The sequence below is a fragment of the Lagopus leucura genome, unplaced genomic scaffold (assembly GCF_019238085.1).
Source record: "Lagopus leucura isolate 7727_CA_CO unplaced genomic scaffold, USGS_WTPT01 Super-Scaffold_100159, whole genome shotgun sequence".
NCBI classification, from domain to species: domain Eukaryota; kingdom Metazoa; phylum Chordata; class Aves; order Galliformes; family Phasianidae; genus Lagopus; species Lagopus leucura.
In genome coordinates, this window is record NW_024962335.1 from 21,536,819 (window position 1) to 21,553,599 (window position 16,781).

Consider the following 16,781-nt stretch of genomic DNA (forward strand, 5'->3'; position numbering starts at 1 on the left):
CTTAAAATTGCACTATACAGCAGTTTGCCAGCTGTAATTAGGATGTATAGAATATTCCCAGGTTTCTTCACATTAATTATAACTTACTGTTAATATATGTGTTAATTGGTCGGTCATTTTATAATTACTTTGAACGGATGCAGCCCATTGGTGCTAGCTCTGAACAAACCCACACAAAGAACAGAAATCTATCTTTCAGTGCATGTCGCTGCTCCTAGAAGGACATATGAGCCTTACTTTGTTAGATATTGCCATGGGTCCCACTCAAGTCAATGGCAAGCAGTCAAGCAGGGGTGCAAATTTCTGTAAGAAGAATATTCTGTATCATCTGCTGCTGGCATTGCACCAGAAAAAGGCTGAATTTCAAAACGTTTCAGTGATCTGAATAGTGAACTTATGGATAATTTGAGATCTTTTTGCAACCTGTGCTTTATTCACTGACATTTCTTCATAGTCTTCATGCAAACTGGTCTGCTACCATAGCTGACATCACTCTGTGAGTGAAGACTCTAAGAAAAATGGTTTTTCAGACTTGTGATTAAAGCAGAAGTGACAACATGGTGGATGCTACAGCTTGTCTTGGGCTGCCAAATACAATTCTGTGTTCTTCCATGAGCTCCATCACCTGATGGAGTTTTTTTTCTTCTTTGAAACATAGTCTTGCTATGATCCTTCTCCTGTGGTTCTCTCATCTATTCTGTGTACCATGCGAGCACTTTTTGTGTCCTGTAAAACCTCTCTTTGCAACCCTTCCTTACTGATGCATTTTTCTCTTTCAAAATGTCTTTGTTTTCCCAGGCTGTTGCAAAAGAGGAGTGGCCAGCAGGATGAGGGAGGGGACTGCCCCCCTCTGCTCTGTCCTCATGAGGCCCCACCTGCAGTACTGCATCCAGGCCAGGGACCCCAGCACAAGAAAGTTGTGGAGCTGTTGCAGTAAGTCCAGAGGAGGGCCATGAAGATGCTCAGAGTCTGGAGCACCTTTACCATGAAGAAATGCTGAGAGAGCTGCGTGTGTTCAGCCTGGAGAAGGCTCCAGGGAAACCTCACTGTGGCCTTTGAGTACTTGAAAGGAGCTTATAAGCAGGAAGGGGATTGACTTTTTACATGGGCTGATAGTGATAGGACAATGAGAGGGATGGCTCTGAACTAAAAGAAGGGGAATTTAGATTAGATGTTAGTCAGAAATTCTTTACTCAGAGGGCAGTGAGGTGGTGGCACAGCTGCCCATAGAAGCTGTGGTGCCCCATTGCTGGAGGCGCTCAGGGCCAGGCTGGATGGGGCCCTGGGCAGCTGAGCTGCTGGGTGGCAGCCCTGCCCATGGCAGGGGTTTGGGGCTGGGTGGGCTTTGAGGTCTCCTCCAACGTGAACCATTCCATGATTCTGCAGTTTTGTGATTCTGTTGTCGTACCTTTTCCTGTGAGTTCTGTTACTGTTCTTGTGGTAATGGCCACAAAAACAGGAAACGCAATTCCAGCTTAATCCTCTGGTCTTTGGAAGGTGTGTTTTCTCCTTTGATGCCTTGTGCAGCATAGATGACATTGCTAGAGGTTATCAGAAGTTTGCCTGGGATGACTTCATTATCTGTATTCATGGGACTTACATGCATTGCTGGCTATTAAGTGTTTTAGTTTGCATTTGTAGAGGACATGCACATCTTTTCATAGAACCATCATAAACTGGAAGGGTTGGAAGAGACCCATAAGGACCATCGAGTCTAACTCCCGGCTCCATACAGCACCACCCAAAATCCAAACCCTATGACAATGACAAAACCTGAACTCTACCAAGCCTGATGCCACAACCACGTTTTGTTACGTGAAATCAAGCTTGTAAACGGCTTTTTACCGGCCCGGGAGACCCCTTTTGCTTTCACTAGGCGTGGGCCAACACTTTGTTGCTTCCCACGGCCACCAGAACGCACCGGTCAAATGTGTGACCGGACACAGGGGCTCCGGGCTCGGCCCGCACCCCGCACCCTGACCTTGACGCGGGGATGCCGCGCCCGCCCCGCCCCTCGCACACCCAGCCGGGCGACCGGCCCGCCCCGCCCCGACTAACGGTGGCCCCTCTCCCGGCATCACGTGACGCTGGGCGGTGAGGCGCCGCCTCCCATTGGCAGCGGGCGGTGACCTCAGTGACGAGACACGTCCCGCAGCGCGGCCTCGCCCACCTCCGTGCCCGGCGGCTCGCGGCGCTATATAAGGCGGGGGGCGGGCGGCAGGGCGGGCCTGAGCGTGTGCGGGCACCGAGGTGAGCGGGGGGTGGGAGCAAGGGGCCGGCCGCGCCGCGGCACCGGGTGCGGGCGGTGGCGGTCGTCGTGAACTTGCGGTGCTCGGACGGGAAGGAACCCGCCGCCGGTACCCTCCTCATCCTTGTCCCTGATACCCGGGTAGGGGCGAGGGGGTGCTGCTCGCCCTCAGGGGCCGGAGCTCCTCGTTCTACTGCCGGTCTGCGGGGCGGACGCCGCAGGGCGGCGGCGGTGCGGCGTCACGGCCGGGGTGCAGAGCGTGGAGCATCCCCCGCAAAGCGGCCGCGCTCAAGGTGAAAGCCGGCCCCTCCCTCCCCGCCTCGCCTCGGACCGCTGCCGCCACGCGGGTGGCTGCGGGCTGCGGGCGGGGCCGCTTCTCCGCGAGGGGCAGCGCTGGTGTAGGCGGGCGTGCGGCTGCACCGCCGTGTTACGCAGCTTTTTGCCTTTTCACTCTTTTCTGTGGGGAGCTTTTAAGGCTGCGGCGCCGCTCGGATTGCGGCGAAGGTCAGGGAGGGGTAAAACCGTTTTAATGGGATGGGAGAGCCGGGCACGGCACGCAGGTGCGCGCTTGCGGCTATTCCCTGCGGGCACTGCGTGCGGCAAGGCAGCCCGCTTCATCGGGCGTTCGGGCTTCTGGAAGCAGCCTTCCGCTGCCGGATCTGTGTGTCTGTGTGCGTGTGTGAAGCGTTTCTGCTGGCTGGGCGGCCACGCGAAGTTTGCCTTCGCTTTGAAATCTCTGATGCAGATACTCGGGGAGGAAGGGAGGGAGGAGAGGGCAAGGCAGGGAACGCGTCCTTACCGGGGCTCTGTGCTGTGGCTCCGTATTTCTCTGTCAAAGCGTGATAAGGTGTAACTTGAGAAAAGACAGCTAAACAAGCGCAGTTCCCTTGCAGCTCCATCCTTTTCAATGGTGCAGCTTTCCCAAGCCCCTTTCCGTTGCCCATCGTCACCTTCAGGCCGGTCGGAGGAGGGGGAGGAGAAGAGTATGAAGGCAGCCAAGCAGCAGGTGACCCCGGCTGGGGACAGCCAGCCCTCCGCCAGCCCGCTGCAGGCCGCACTGAACTCGGCAGCCTCTCCTTCCCAGGCGTACGAGACCTACATCGACAATGGGCTCATCTGCCTCAAACACAAGATCAGGAATATCGAGAAGAAGAAGGTAACGTGTCTTCCTGCTGGGGTGGCACTCTGCTAAATGGCTGATGGAAGGACTCATCAGTATAAGGGCGTGTGTGTAATAATACAGGGCTTCTTAAAATATCACTGTTCTGCACCTTTCATGAGTTTTGTTTCGCTACTGCATAGTGTTCTTTATTCTCATTGTAATGGGCTGCTTGCATTTGATGTGATGCGAGAGCTGTTTTGTAGAAGCAGGGATGTAGTAACTCAGAACCTGCTCTGTGGTAATTAATTCAGAGTTCAGTGACTGCTGGTCAGCATTGGGGTGCTTCTCTGCCAGGCTGAGTTCAGAACAGACTTTGAGCTGTTCTGTTGTAGTTGAATGCCTTAAAAAAAAAAAGTCTTTGTATTTCTATTGATTATATGCATCTCATATTGGGATGTAGGGATATAAGTAAGAACATGAGCAGTCTTTGCTGTGGCTAAAGCAATGTCAAATGTTATTAACTATGTACTGCTATATACATGGATCGACTGCTATATTTTATATATAGACAAATGTTCAGCAGGAGGCTCCTACACAAAGATGCCAAAGCTTGCTTTTTTTTTTTTTGAGTTGGAGCTGTGCCTTTTTTCCAGGGAATACAGTTAATAAGTATTGATGCTATACTTTTAAACATTGCAGCTGTAGCCACTCAAGCTTTTGTGTTCTAGGACTTCCCTGCTGATTGCTTGGTAACTGAAAGTTATATCGATGTGTGATTATAAATCAAGAGAATGTCTTCTGCAGAACTAAAGAAGCTGCTGCTGTTGCTTTTGATACTGGGTCAGAATTAAAAACAAAGCAATTGTGTGAATTCTGAGACTCTATAAATGTGTTTAAAAAAAAAAAAAGAAACAAAAAACTGATGCATCACATTTTAGGGTGAGAAGAGGTGTTTAGATAAGACTTAAGGCTATATGGCTATGGAAATTGATTTTCCTGCAGGTGTTCAGGAATTACTGCTGTCTCTTATATCATGCATTATGCTGCATTTCTGAATAATCTCAGATAAGCATGTTGTCTTTGTGATTAAGCAAGTGCATTTATTCTAACTTGGCCAAGGAAGCCTACCAGTATTTTTGTTTGTTTCAGGTTAGCACATTACAATATGGCCTCACTAGCAAATGAAAGTGACTTGCTAGAATGAATAGAAAGTATTCCTGATCCTAGATACTGTGTTAATAAAATCTGTTTGGGCAGATAAATGAAATAATGTTCAACTTCATGGCAGTGTGTGCTTCATTTTTCCTGTGATAAAGGGCAATACCTAGTAGCTTATTTTTGCATAGTTCTTTTCAGCTGTTAGAGACTATTAAGTGCATTAGAAAAAAAATGGACTACTGCAATAAAATCCTGATTACCTTAGATTCAGATACACATACAGTAGAAAAATTAAGTAGGACTATTCCAGGATAGAATAACTAAATGTGACATTGGCTTGGAAAAATGAAAAGGCACAATACTTTGAAATGAAGATGGTGAATGTGTTTGGAGCCTCTTAAAGGTTTAAGGTCAATGTATTATTTCTTAAATGAAACAAAGGCAGTAAGGAAAAAAGATAAAAGGTATGAATGGGGATAAAAGGGAATGAGGAAGCCCTGGAGAATGTTTGCAAAATCAAAGGAACAGCTAAGTCTGTGTTCTCCTGAAAGTTAAAGGAGGAAGTAAAGTTACTGTTTTTGCTGCAGTATGCAGATTTAAAGAGAATACTTCACTCATTCTTAACATTAGAAATAAGTATAAAACTGACTTTAAATTTTCCTGTAGCTCAAACTAGAAGACTACAAAGATCGACTGAAGAAGGGAGAGGCCCTCAATCAAGACCAGTTGGTAAGCTTGCATTGTGGGGGAGTGGATGGATTTGATGAAGAAATGCTTGTGGACTTTTGGGTTGCTGGTTTTTTGTTTTTTTTTTTTTTTTTTTTTGCCAAGCAAAATGGGCAAGCTGATAATTAAGCTGAATGGGTAAGCTTTAGCCTTCATGTGTACAGAAGGTCTGACGATTGCTCTGTAGTCTTTCAACTTCAGTGTTCCTCCATATCTCATGGTGAGGTATCCACGTCTAACATGTTTGTTTTTTTGGTGTTGCCATGTTAGAACACAGACCAACTCTTCTAGGCTAGCTAATCCTCAGTACTTCATTAATAGATGTTAGCTGGAATTGCATGTTAGCTCCAAGACTACTAGAGTTTTGAATGCCAGGATGCAAGACTGCTAATCAGCAAGTGTGCTGTGCTCCCTGAAGTTAGCTTCAACTCTCTTGGTGTTAAACTGGTTCTGGCTTTTTTTTTGTCTTGGACTTCATGTTTTCTGGAATGGGAAACTGTGTGTGTATATACATATATGTATGTATGTAGTTATCTATAATATGAAAGCTGTTGCTGGGTGGTGAGGTGCCACACAATTCAAAGGGTTTATTGCTCTGATTACTGAGCATGTTTTAAAGTGTGCTTCAGGGATGTGTTAAGAGCATTCCTGTAACAAAGGGCACTGGCTGTTCAGTGTTTGTGCTGACTCTCATAATGGACCAGCTGGAGAAAAAATCCATTGGCTATTAGCTTCATCACAATGCAGCAATATGGGAACACAAATGTATCTGTACTTGTAATCCTTTGTAAAGGATGACTAATGATGAAGGAGACAAGAGGGGAAAAACTGTCTGCTTAAAAGTAGACAAGACCTGTTGGAGCGAATGATCATTTAATACTTTCCTATGGAATCTGATGTCTTTTGCCCCCTTAAGCACTGGAGCAAATTAATTAAATCTCATGTGAAGTGAGATGACCTTTTAGTTCTACACTCCACTTGGAAATGGATGGGGAAAGTGCCCCACTTTGTTAAGATCCCAGGTGTTAAACTATCAGTTGTCTTCTGTTGCTAATAGATTATTGAGCAGTATTTTCCTTTAAGCTGTTAATCTGGAACATGCTGCAGAGTTACTCCTTAATGTGACTGTTGTTTTTTGCTTGGTCTGTGCTTTGAATATGAAAAAACAACAGAACATCAGGAGAAAGTGGAAATTACAAAGTGTGGTCTAAAAAGAGGATTCTGTAGATGTTTTGTTTGCAGAATGCACCCAGCTGCACTGGCTTTCACTATTCCAGCTGAGCTTAAGTATTTAGCAACTGTTAGGTGTTCACTGTAGTTAGTATACTTATCAGAGTTCAATTTTTGGAGTGTCTCAGGCTTTTAAAACAGAATAAGATTCTGTTTTGCTAGTGAACTGACTTGGTAATTAAACTTGAGATGGCTGCTCTAGGAGTGCTCAATATGTAACTGCTCTGATCAAGTCCTTATTTCAGGTGCTCCATTAAGGTACAGAAATACTGCATTTTTACACTTCAGACGTGAATTACTAATGTATATACAACTACCAGGATCTGGTGCTTGAAGCTAAAACAGAGGTTAATTGAGTTTCTGAAATAAAGCTTAACTGCACATAATATAGAAGAGCTCTAAAGCAACTTGCCATCTCTGTATTTTTCATTGTTTTTCACACAAGTACACATGTAGTGATAAGCTTGTTCTGCAAGCAGTCTGAATGAAACTAATTGCTCGTGGTGTGTGAGCAGTGGTATGAGCAATTAGTGTGCTTGCCTTACTCTAGGAAAAAAAAAGTTTCAAAAATAAGGAGCTCCCAGCAAGTTTACTGTCTCCTTTGGCAATACTGTTCTGGCCTGCTGTGGCTCAGCTGATTATTCCTTACTGTCAGACCAGGAGCTAACTCTCACTCAAACATTAGTGTTTCTGTTAATGGATGTTGATAACAGCTGTGTGACCAAAGGAAGCTATTGCTTTTCCCCAGGTTGTCAATCAGACAAATGGAATAACATAACCTGAAACTTGCTTCTCAGTTTAAGAGCACAGTTAATTTGCAAATCCTAAATATTTATTCTGACAGTAGGTGAAGCTTTACCACTGCAGGGATAAAGCACGTGTCAACATTACTACACTGAAAGAGCTTTATGTTGTGTTAGAAATGGCCTGTCAGTCTAACTTTGATATCTCACATTCAGTTTGGTTTATATTCATAGTAAAGCACATATGTGCTGTAGTTAAATTTAACTTCTTACTTCCCAAGTTTTCCTTATGTTAAGTGGGTATGTGCAGCGTATCTGAACTACAGCATTTTGCTATCTTCAGACTTCAAGGAGACTTACAAATGAGTTTACTTCTCAGTGGATAAGGGAAGGAATTCATAGGGTGTATAAAAATGTAATTAAGAATCTACGTTCTTTTTGAAGTTGATGGAGTAAGGTGTGTTAAAGCCATTAATGAAGTCAGGAACACTGCTTTACTTGTAGAAATAAAATTTGCAAGGCTTCAGGAGAGTATGACTTGCCCTCCATACCATTAACTTCTGAAAGCTTTTATGAATTACCTGTCAAGGTATTTCAACTAAGCATCGGGCTAAAGCCTCAGTACTAAACTTGAAACTTGAAAGAACTACAGAAGACAAGTTAGTATCTGATGATAAACAGCTGTTTTTATCTGATTGTTGAGACTTGCAGAAACAAAAAGAAAAATGGAAAATAAGAGATATTTAAGCTTTCCTGCTTCAGCATTAGCATACCAAGCATTGCATAAGGTATTGCATGGAAAATGCATCTCAGATGGTTATTGATAGTGATGACAGTGTAAGTTGTTACAAGTTAGTGTCAAAGAAGAACCTACTAGATCACTAGCTCTGCAGTGAGGTTAAGTAAAATAGGTTTGAGATGCAATCAGTAGTCTTAAGTATTAAATGTATTTTTATCTATTTCTTTATAGGAGGCAGTAGAGAAATATGATGAAGTAGTACACAATCTAGAATTTGCCAAGGAGCTTCAGAAGACATTTTCAGGTCTTAGCCAAGATGTAAGTATAATATGTTGCTCATGACATTGTCAGGAGTTGACTGATCTTTGCACTGTTCCTCCAATTGCTATATTTACATGCCACTATGCAGATTGCTAAGCAGTTTGTCTTGGAACTCAGGTGAACAATCTGTTTATACTATCTGAAACACAGACTAGATCAGAGTAAATACTGACAACTGTATGATGCTGTTTTCAATGTGGTGTTCTCTGTACTGTTTTAAGAACTTGTGCTTAAGCAAACTGAATAATTTGAACTTGTCTGTTTTTGAGATGACTCTAGGTTTAAAATGGAACCATCTTGCCTATGCCATGTGCCTAGGGTAGACTCATTCCCTGTGTAGGTGTGGACTGGTGGATGATCAGCTCCACTGAAGAGTCCATGGAGGTCCTCCTTGTGGGCAGCAGCCAAAGTAAACTGCATATCCTGTAGCAGTGAAGACCAGACTCCTAGCCAGTATTTAAAGGGAACTGATTATTTTCACTTAGTGTTCATTAAACCAGCTGTGTCTATCCCTGGCTACTCGGTACACAGATGTTATAGATGATTTGAGTCCACTGGTGGGCCCCTGTAAGGCCAGGTGCTAGAGCAGATCAGTGAAAGCCTGGAAGAACTGGGCTTACTGAACCCCAAGAAGTGAAGAATTGGCAGGAGTTATGTAGTATTAGTCCTCGGATACCATAAAAGATAGAGCTAGTCTTTGTTGTGAGGTATGTAGAAGAATGAATAAGAAATTGAGATAGCAGATTCCAACTAGATAGGAGGGAAGCTGTCACCGACAACTGAGCACTAGAAGAAACTGCCTAGAGAAGCCATTGAATCTCTCCCCAGGTATTTGAGGCCTGACTACAGTGAAAACTAAGTGGTTGATTCTTGTTTCAGCATCGTTCTTCATTGTTCTGGGGGCTGGGCTAGGTGACCTCTTAAGGTTCCTTCTAAATGAAATGCTTTTTTCCAGTTTATTTCCAGTATGGAAAGCACTGGTATTAAGTAACTTTGGCTTCAGTTAGTACAGCTCTTGGTGAGATTCTGCTGAAGATGAAGGACTTTGCTACTTATTCTGCTGTAGTTTTCTCTAATTATGGCAACTTACAGTTCCAGTGTTTTATTTAGGACTTCAGGATTTGATGTGGCATATTTTCATGTAAGCAAGTGCTTTCTTTGACTGCTGGAGAAATTAGTTTCTTGGCTCTCAGGAAAATGCAGTTCTTGTGAAAAGATCTGATCTGATGTAGTGCTGGGGAGGCAAAACATGATTAGTCACTCCTCTGGCAGAATTTCTTTGCCTCTTGTATAATACTGACAAGCTAGACTAGTAAAACAGTCTGTTTTGTGACTGAGACCCAAGCAATTTTGCTTAGACTTCTTTTCTTGTATGTGTAGTAACTGCAGGTAAGGCTTTGAGAGGCTTACTGCATTGTGTGGTTTAAGCCTTTCCAGTGGTATTGCTGCTTTTGGGTTCACTTGATTATCGTGTTGAACACAAACCACTATGCTGAGTATCAAAACATAGCTTATCTCGTAGCTTTCCTCTACATAGCTTCCTGTAAAACAGCAGAAATAAAGGTTTTTGAGCCAATGTGCCTTGCTTCTAGGTATTTCTAGTAATCAAAATCTTATCACTAGCTTCTGCTAGTTCAGGTTTATTCTTGAGCTTATGCTATATTTAAAATACAAGCTAATATTTTTTTTCTCGACTCTACTTCTAATAGATATTGGAATGCTGGGAGCATGGAGGTTGTATATATTCTGTGACTGCTGTTTCTTATTTGAGTGCCTCAGCCTTCTGCTAACAGAATAACTGTGGGACTCTACTATGTTATTTGAACTGGAATGTTCAAAGTAGTGGGCAGTTTTCTCCCTAGGAAGAGTTTGAGACAGCTTCTGCATCTTTAACTTCACATGATAAATGTCAGATGGGCTTGAGTTTGTGCATCAGTATTAATTCTTTCAGTTTCCTTTATTCACTCTGGAAAGCAATTAAAGTAATTAGCAGTGATATACTATGCAAATATAGCAGAGGAAAATTAAGAGTGAATCTGCCAATATCCAGTTTCATTTAAAGCTATAGGTGTAGAGATCGAATAGTGAAGTGGGGAAATCTGCCAGAGGAAGAACTTGCAAGGTCTTGTATCTGAAAAAAGAACTAGGTGTTTATTTAACCAAGGTTATAGTTTTTTAGCGTAGGGTGATCAATACTAGAACTGTTCTGTTCTAGAATCTTGTTGTTTGGCTGTTTAACTGTTGATTTAATATATTGAAATAGTTGCTGAAAGCACAGAAGAAGGCCCAGCGAAGAGAGAGTCTATTGAAGCTTGAAGCAGAGAAGAAAAAACTGCGTACAATTCTTCAAGTCCAGTATGTGCTGCAGAACTTTACTCAAGAGCATGTTCAGAAAGATTTCAAAGGTGGTGTGAATGGTGCAATATACTTGCCTTCTAAAGAACTAGACTACCTCATAAGATTTGCAAAACTGACGTGTCCAGAAAGAAATGAGAGCTTGAGGTAAGTTCAGTGCTTTTGTGTAATGAATATACTTGGTTTGCTACAGTAAGTGTCCTGTTTGACACTGCCATGTCTTGAAATGTTATGGTTTGGGGCACAAATTAAAACTCCATACAGTACACTTTCTCTAGTCTAGATCTTGGAATATGGCAGAACTACTTCACTCTGAGCCTTAAAGGAAAGTTACTTTACCCACTTTTCCAGTTGTTCAGACTACATACAAACCCTCCTCTGTTAAATCTTTTTGTACTTCCCTGGGGAGGCACTGCAATATCACCATAAGTAGGAATTAGTGGCATGCTGCTTCATTGAGGTCTTGTTGTACATCTAATAAAAATGCAGTGAAGATGAGATGTGTTCCATTCATGTGATAATCAAGATGAGCTGCTTTGGGGTAAAGGAATGTAACGTAGTCCTTTAAGATATGACAAACTTTAGCTCTGTCACTCACTGTAAGGTTGTGGTGTATGGTAGTACCTGTTGTGGTTGTATTATGACTGCTAGGAATGCTTAGATTCACTCTGCCTTAAGACTGCAGTAGACTGTGCATAAACATGGAAAACCTGTTAGATGGTAATTGGAAACACTTTGTGGAAAAGTAATTATTTTCATTGTGAAAAGCGACTTCCTGAAATTCTTAATCATTTATCACACATATGCTAAGCTAGGTTAATCTTTGCTCTTAAAAGTTATCTTCTAAAGTTACTTACTAAAAATACAGTAGTGTTTCATCTTGGTGGGAGAAAAGTTCTATCTCGTTGTTTATTCCACAAAATCATTACTCCTTCCTTTGACAGTAAGTTTCACATTGATGCCCTTTTTAACATCATGTGGGGGCTGGGGAGAGGAGAACTATGGGCCTATGACCAAATGCTTCACCTAGCAGAATGACTAGAACTGGTGATGGCTACCTTTTGTGCATGTGTCCAATAAATGAGGCAGTAGGCTGATTAAGAGAGAATGGGTTCCCCAGCTGGGATTCCTGGCTCAGAATGAAGTCCTGCCATGTTGCCTTGTGGGATAATACTAGGCTTTCCAATTTGTATAATTTACAAGCAAGTTAATTTGCTAGACTGAATCTTGTACAAATTATTAAGATCTATCTTTTCTAGTGCATAGTAGTGTTGAGGATTTACTGTTTCCGGTCTTACTCCAGAAGGCTAAATGTCAGTATTTCCCAATGAAGGATTTTGGGGGCAGTGCAAGACTTGATTTTTTTGGGTACATTTCTACCTGGTAAAATGGTCTTTTCTTTTCTAGTGTTGAAGATCAGATGGAACAATCATCTCTTTACTTTTGGGACCTTCTAGAAGGCAGCGAGAAACCCGTGGTGGGAACAACATGTAAGTGCTTCATCTGGAGGAAATAAATGTGTGCTATTTTTAATATCTAAAACAAACAGAAATGCTTGATTTACATGTCGCCATGTATATTCAAGTGCTGTATGCAACTCTGTTCTCCAAGGAAGAGCTATTTAGTTAATAAGTACAGATTAGTAACAATGTGGTAATCTTTCCCTAGATAAAGAAACCATTGTCTTACACTGATGTCCTGTATCTTCTGTGTGAGCCTAGATTGTTCTGGGGAATATTGGTGGTAGCAGATCAATAGTAACTACATGAATTTACTGAATGGTAGTGGGGGTGTCTTGTTGGATAGCTGTGCAAATGGATTAAGTGTGGAACTCTGTTACTGACCATAATGCTTAGTTGAATATACTGATGTCTTGGCTGAATGCTAGTCAAGATATGACATTGAAGAACAACAGTTGTTAATGAAATTGGGTGGGAGCTCTGATCATCTACAGTGCAGTTTCACCTACTGAAAATATACTCACTTTATCATGCACCAGAATCTATGGGACTCTGCATATTCTTTTGTTCTTTTAATTTCAAAAGCCCTTGGACAATCTTGAACAAGGGCTTTTCTCTTTTTTCTTTTTGTGGTTTTTTTTTTTTTTCCTCTTGCAGGATCTTACTGTTGGGAGGAGGGTCTGTAGGGCAGTTATATGGTGACCACATTACAGCTTTACCTCTGCTACAACCAGCGCAGTCTGCTGTGTTGTATCAACACTGTTTAGTTCACAAATCTGAAACAAATCCTTTTTAGGTTTGTGTGATCTAATGTTGCTAATAATCACCTTATATATATCTAAACACAAACTACAGCCTTTACTCTAGATTGTCAAGATATTTTCTGCTAAATTAAGTGGTCTGGCAGATATTTCCTTTAAAAATATTTATGTAATTTGGCAAGAGGCGTAAGTAGCTGGAGAAGTTGCAATTTATGCATGGGAAGAGTCTTGGTCTGTAATCTAAATATTCCTTGATTTTTGAATTTGCGTATTTTAACTTCATAAAATTTTTTTTACCTTTTCAGATAAACACATGAAGGACTTGTTATCCAAACTTCTAGACTCTGGTTACTTTGAAAGTATTCCAACTCCTCGCACCACTGTGCCAGTGAAAGAATTGGAGGAAGTACATAGAAAATCTGAGAGGACAAGACAGATGTCAAAAGGAGAACCTATCAAAGAATCAGGTAGAATATTTCAGGGTACAATTTCTGTATTAAAATATTGGGATAAGCTTGAACTAAGCATTGATTTTTTTTTTTGCATAGCTTGATGCTAAATCTAAACCTATAGCTTGCTTTCAATTCAGTAATTAAAACTAAACCTGAAGGGCTTGCCCTGTTGGGGGGGGAGGGGGAACCTAATTAATAGTAATGGTTCTTTTTACCTCTTGAGCATACCTCTCTGTGAGAAACATAATACTCCTTTTACAAAAAACTTAATGGCTTCTGGTAATTTCTTCAAGTGTTAGAATGTGATCAGGAAATGGAAAATAGCATTCAACATGAGATATTTAGACTGAGATGAGGTTTCACTGCATCAAGTTTAGCCTTTGGTGTTACTATTCAAATAGAATTAGAGACTTGCTGTTGTTTAGCTTGCTCTCTGCATTTGATCAGTTGAAACAAATTAACATCCTTTCTCTAGAATCCCTTGTGGAGCTTATGAAGTCTGAAATACAGCCACAGGAGGTAAGATGCTCCACTGTTAATTGCCTTTCTTTAGTATTGTGATTTATCAGAAATATTACTGCATTTCTCAGCCCTTTAAATTTCAAAAAGCCTGAGTAACAGCTAAGCTGCTTCCTTATGTAGGAACTGTTACAGAAGACTTAGTTGCCTTTCTATTTCTCCACATTTGTGGCTCCTGTAAGGTATTTGAGGGTAAATGGGGAAGAATTACATAAAGCAATACAATACTTCAATGCTCTTTCTTTTCTGAATAAACTAAAACATCAGTTTTTGGAATGAAAACACAGATGTAGCACACAAAAAATTTTTGTGTGCTACAGTATAGAGAAAAAATAGCAGGTACTAAAGCTTTCCCTAAAAGCCAAGCAGAGGACTTGGTATTGATAGCATTGAGAATGATGCAAATCTTACTCTTTCTCAGAAGAGTGATGATCCTGAGGCAGCCATGTGTGCATAAAGGTGTAAAAATGTACTTCAGTAGTCCTCCTAACTTGAGTTTAAGTACTCAAACTTTAACTGGCAATAGCATGAAAGCTATTAGATTTGGTTCAAAATGAAGGGAAGGAGGTTTGGTTTTTTGGAAGTGCAGATAGTGGTTCTTAATGCTGAATCCCTCTTCTAGGATAGCTCACTAGAGAAATAGTCCAGAACAAGGCTTTGTAATGTCTGGTAACATTCAGATTCTAAACTTTTTCTGATATCATGTCAGAAAAAATCATAGCCAGGATGTCTTCACTTCAGATACTGACTTCCTGTTTATGACAAAGTAGTAACTCAGGATATCTATAGGATATCTTAGTTGAAAACTGACAGAATATTGGTAATATTCACAGAATGGAGTTGAAGTCCAACTGTATTAAATTAGAAACTGAGTATTTAAACTCTGTCTAAGAATCAGTTATAATTGATTACTGCATATTACCTAGGTCAAACATTCTGGGAGAAGGTGGTGGTGCTACGCTTATTAAAATGGCTAATAGTAGATAGTACAGACTTCTGGATGTTTAGGAGGGCTACCTTTTACAAAAGGCACAACTGAACTGGATATTGTTACTGCCTGAGAACTTCAGTTAGCCTTGAGGATAAGGATCATAGATTCACTCAGCTTAAGTATGTTTCATTTGTGCTGTTTGGGATTGTTTTCATACTTCTGTGGCACACCAGGAAAAAAATACCGCACTGATCTGCAGTGTTGTAGAATAAAGCCATAACTGCCTACATGGTTTCTATGGCTAGAACTTAAACTGCTTATATTCTACATTTAGCTGAGCTTTGAGTAGCTGGATGACCTAACTTAACTGACCTGAACTGTAGTAGCAAAATGTTTTCTTGGAGCCATTAAGTTTCTTTGGTCTATATAGTTTCTCAACAGGCGTTATTTGCCTGAAGCAGAATACTCTGTCAAGAAGAAGCCAGAAGAGCCCAAGTCTTGGGAAGCTGAATGTGCTAGAAAACAAGAACCTCCAAAATCCTGGGAAATGCTTGTTGATATTGAAGAGCAGGAGCAGAAGCAGAAAAAAGAGACCTTAAAGCCCTGGGAATCTCGTGTTAGGCAGCAGGAAACAAAACGGCCAGATTCACCAAAGCATTGGGAAGCTCATGTTAAAGAAGAGGAGCAGAAGCGTGAGCCTACAAAGTCTTGGGAGACCCGTGTTGAAGAAGAACAGAAGAAGCAAGAGGCTCCGAAGGCCTGGGTAGCACGTGTTCGAGAGGAGCAGGAGTCCTCCAAACCTTGGATAGCAAAGGTTAGGGAAGAGCAGGATCAGAAGAAACAGGAATCTCCTAAGCCATGGGTAGCAAAAATTAGGGAAGATCAGGAACAGAGAAAACAAGAGTCCCCAAAACCTTGGGTAACAAAAGCTAAGGAAGAACCAGAGCAAAAGCAGGAATCTCCAAAACCTTGGGTAACCCAAACTAGGGAGGAACCAGAACAAAAGAAGCAAGAGCCTGTGAAATCATGGGAAGTGCATGTTAGGGAAGAGCCAGAGCAGAAGAAGCAGAAGCCTGTGAAGGCTTGGGCTGCACATGTTAGGGAGGAGCCAGAGCAAAAGAAGCAGGAAACTCGAGAGGCTTGGGAAACAGCTGAGAGGCAACAGCAAGTGTCATCACAGCAGTTACAGAATCCTCCGAAGTCCTGGGGAGCTGCAAGTGTTGGGCCAAAGGAGCAGATGGGGCCAAAGAAGTTTGATATGGAACCCAAAGAAGTGAGTTGGCATATGTAGTATTACCTGTCATGAAATTTGACATTAGTGTATTGGACTAAAGCTTCTTCATTAGCAGAGGCTTTACAAGGTGTAGCTTGTAGACCTGTGTAGATTCCCATTTCATTCTTCCTTAGGTGAAGTAATTCAATTCTGTTAGTTAAGCTTTGTGTTTGAATAGCAAGATGGTGTGCTGCTTGGCTTTTTATGTCAGCACAGCATTGCTGTGTTTGAACCTTGATTAACTGCTTTATGTGTAAGACAGAAGAATTAACTTAGCTCATCCCCAGCTATTGGCTCTGTCCACTGTTATCAGTGCAAAGCAGGTATGACTCATCTGGGGATCAAATACTTTCTGTGACTGCATACAAATAGCACTTCAGTAATTTTTTAGGCTTTTGATTAAAATAGCTGATTCAAGGGAACTAACATCTAGTTCAAGCAATACCAACTGTACAGAGGCTTAAATATGTATTTCCAGATGAATGCAAAGCTATACTGCTGCCCTGGAGATTCTAGCAACAGAATTGTTTTAGAAATGTAAAATGAAACCCACTGTAGGGTTGATGGCTGAGCAGACTGACAGACTTATGTTAAGTTAGCTTTTCTTACCTGTGCTCAGGTAGCAACAGTTCTTACTCTAGGGATGGACAAGGTTGTAGGCAAAGCAGAGTTCAGTTACACCATTAAGTAAGACTTGAGGAAGAAAATGAGGAATTGCTCAATTCTCTCCTACAAGTTGCTGTTGTCAGCACTTACCTTCTTT

The 16,781-nt window shown here is 41.7% G+C and overlaps 1 protein-coding gene across 3 annotated transcripts in view; it reads left to right on the top strand.

Annotated features, from left to right (window-relative positions):
* The first annotated feature begins 2,210 nt into the window (after positions 1–2,210).
* Positions 2,211–16,781, top strand: part of CAPRIN2 (caprin family member 2) — a 31,576-nt gene continuing 17,005 nt past the window's right edge. For 2 of the 3 annotated variants that reach the window (XM_042890250.1, XM_042890251.1), the window contains exons 1-9: positions 2,211–2,250; positions 3,142–3,404; positions 5,175–5,237; positions 8,178–8,264; positions 10,531–10,769; positions 12,030–12,112; positions 13,149–13,310; positions 13,771–13,814; positions 15,176–16,018. In XM_042890250.1, coding sequence (XP_042746184.1) covers positions 3,156–3,404; positions 5,175–5,237; positions 8,178–8,264; positions 10,531–10,769; positions 12,030–12,112; positions 13,149–13,310; positions 13,771–13,814; positions 15,176–16,018 — 1,770 coding nt within the window. In that variant the 5' untranslated portion in view covers positions 2,211–2,250; positions 3,142–3,155. The remainder of the gene's footprint in view (positions 2,251–3,141; positions 3,405–5,174; positions 5,238–8,177; positions 8,265–10,530; positions 10,770–12,029; positions 12,113–13,148; positions 13,311–13,770; positions 13,815–15,175; positions 16,019–16,781) is intronic. The other variant, XM_042890252.1, reaches the window with a different exon arrangement.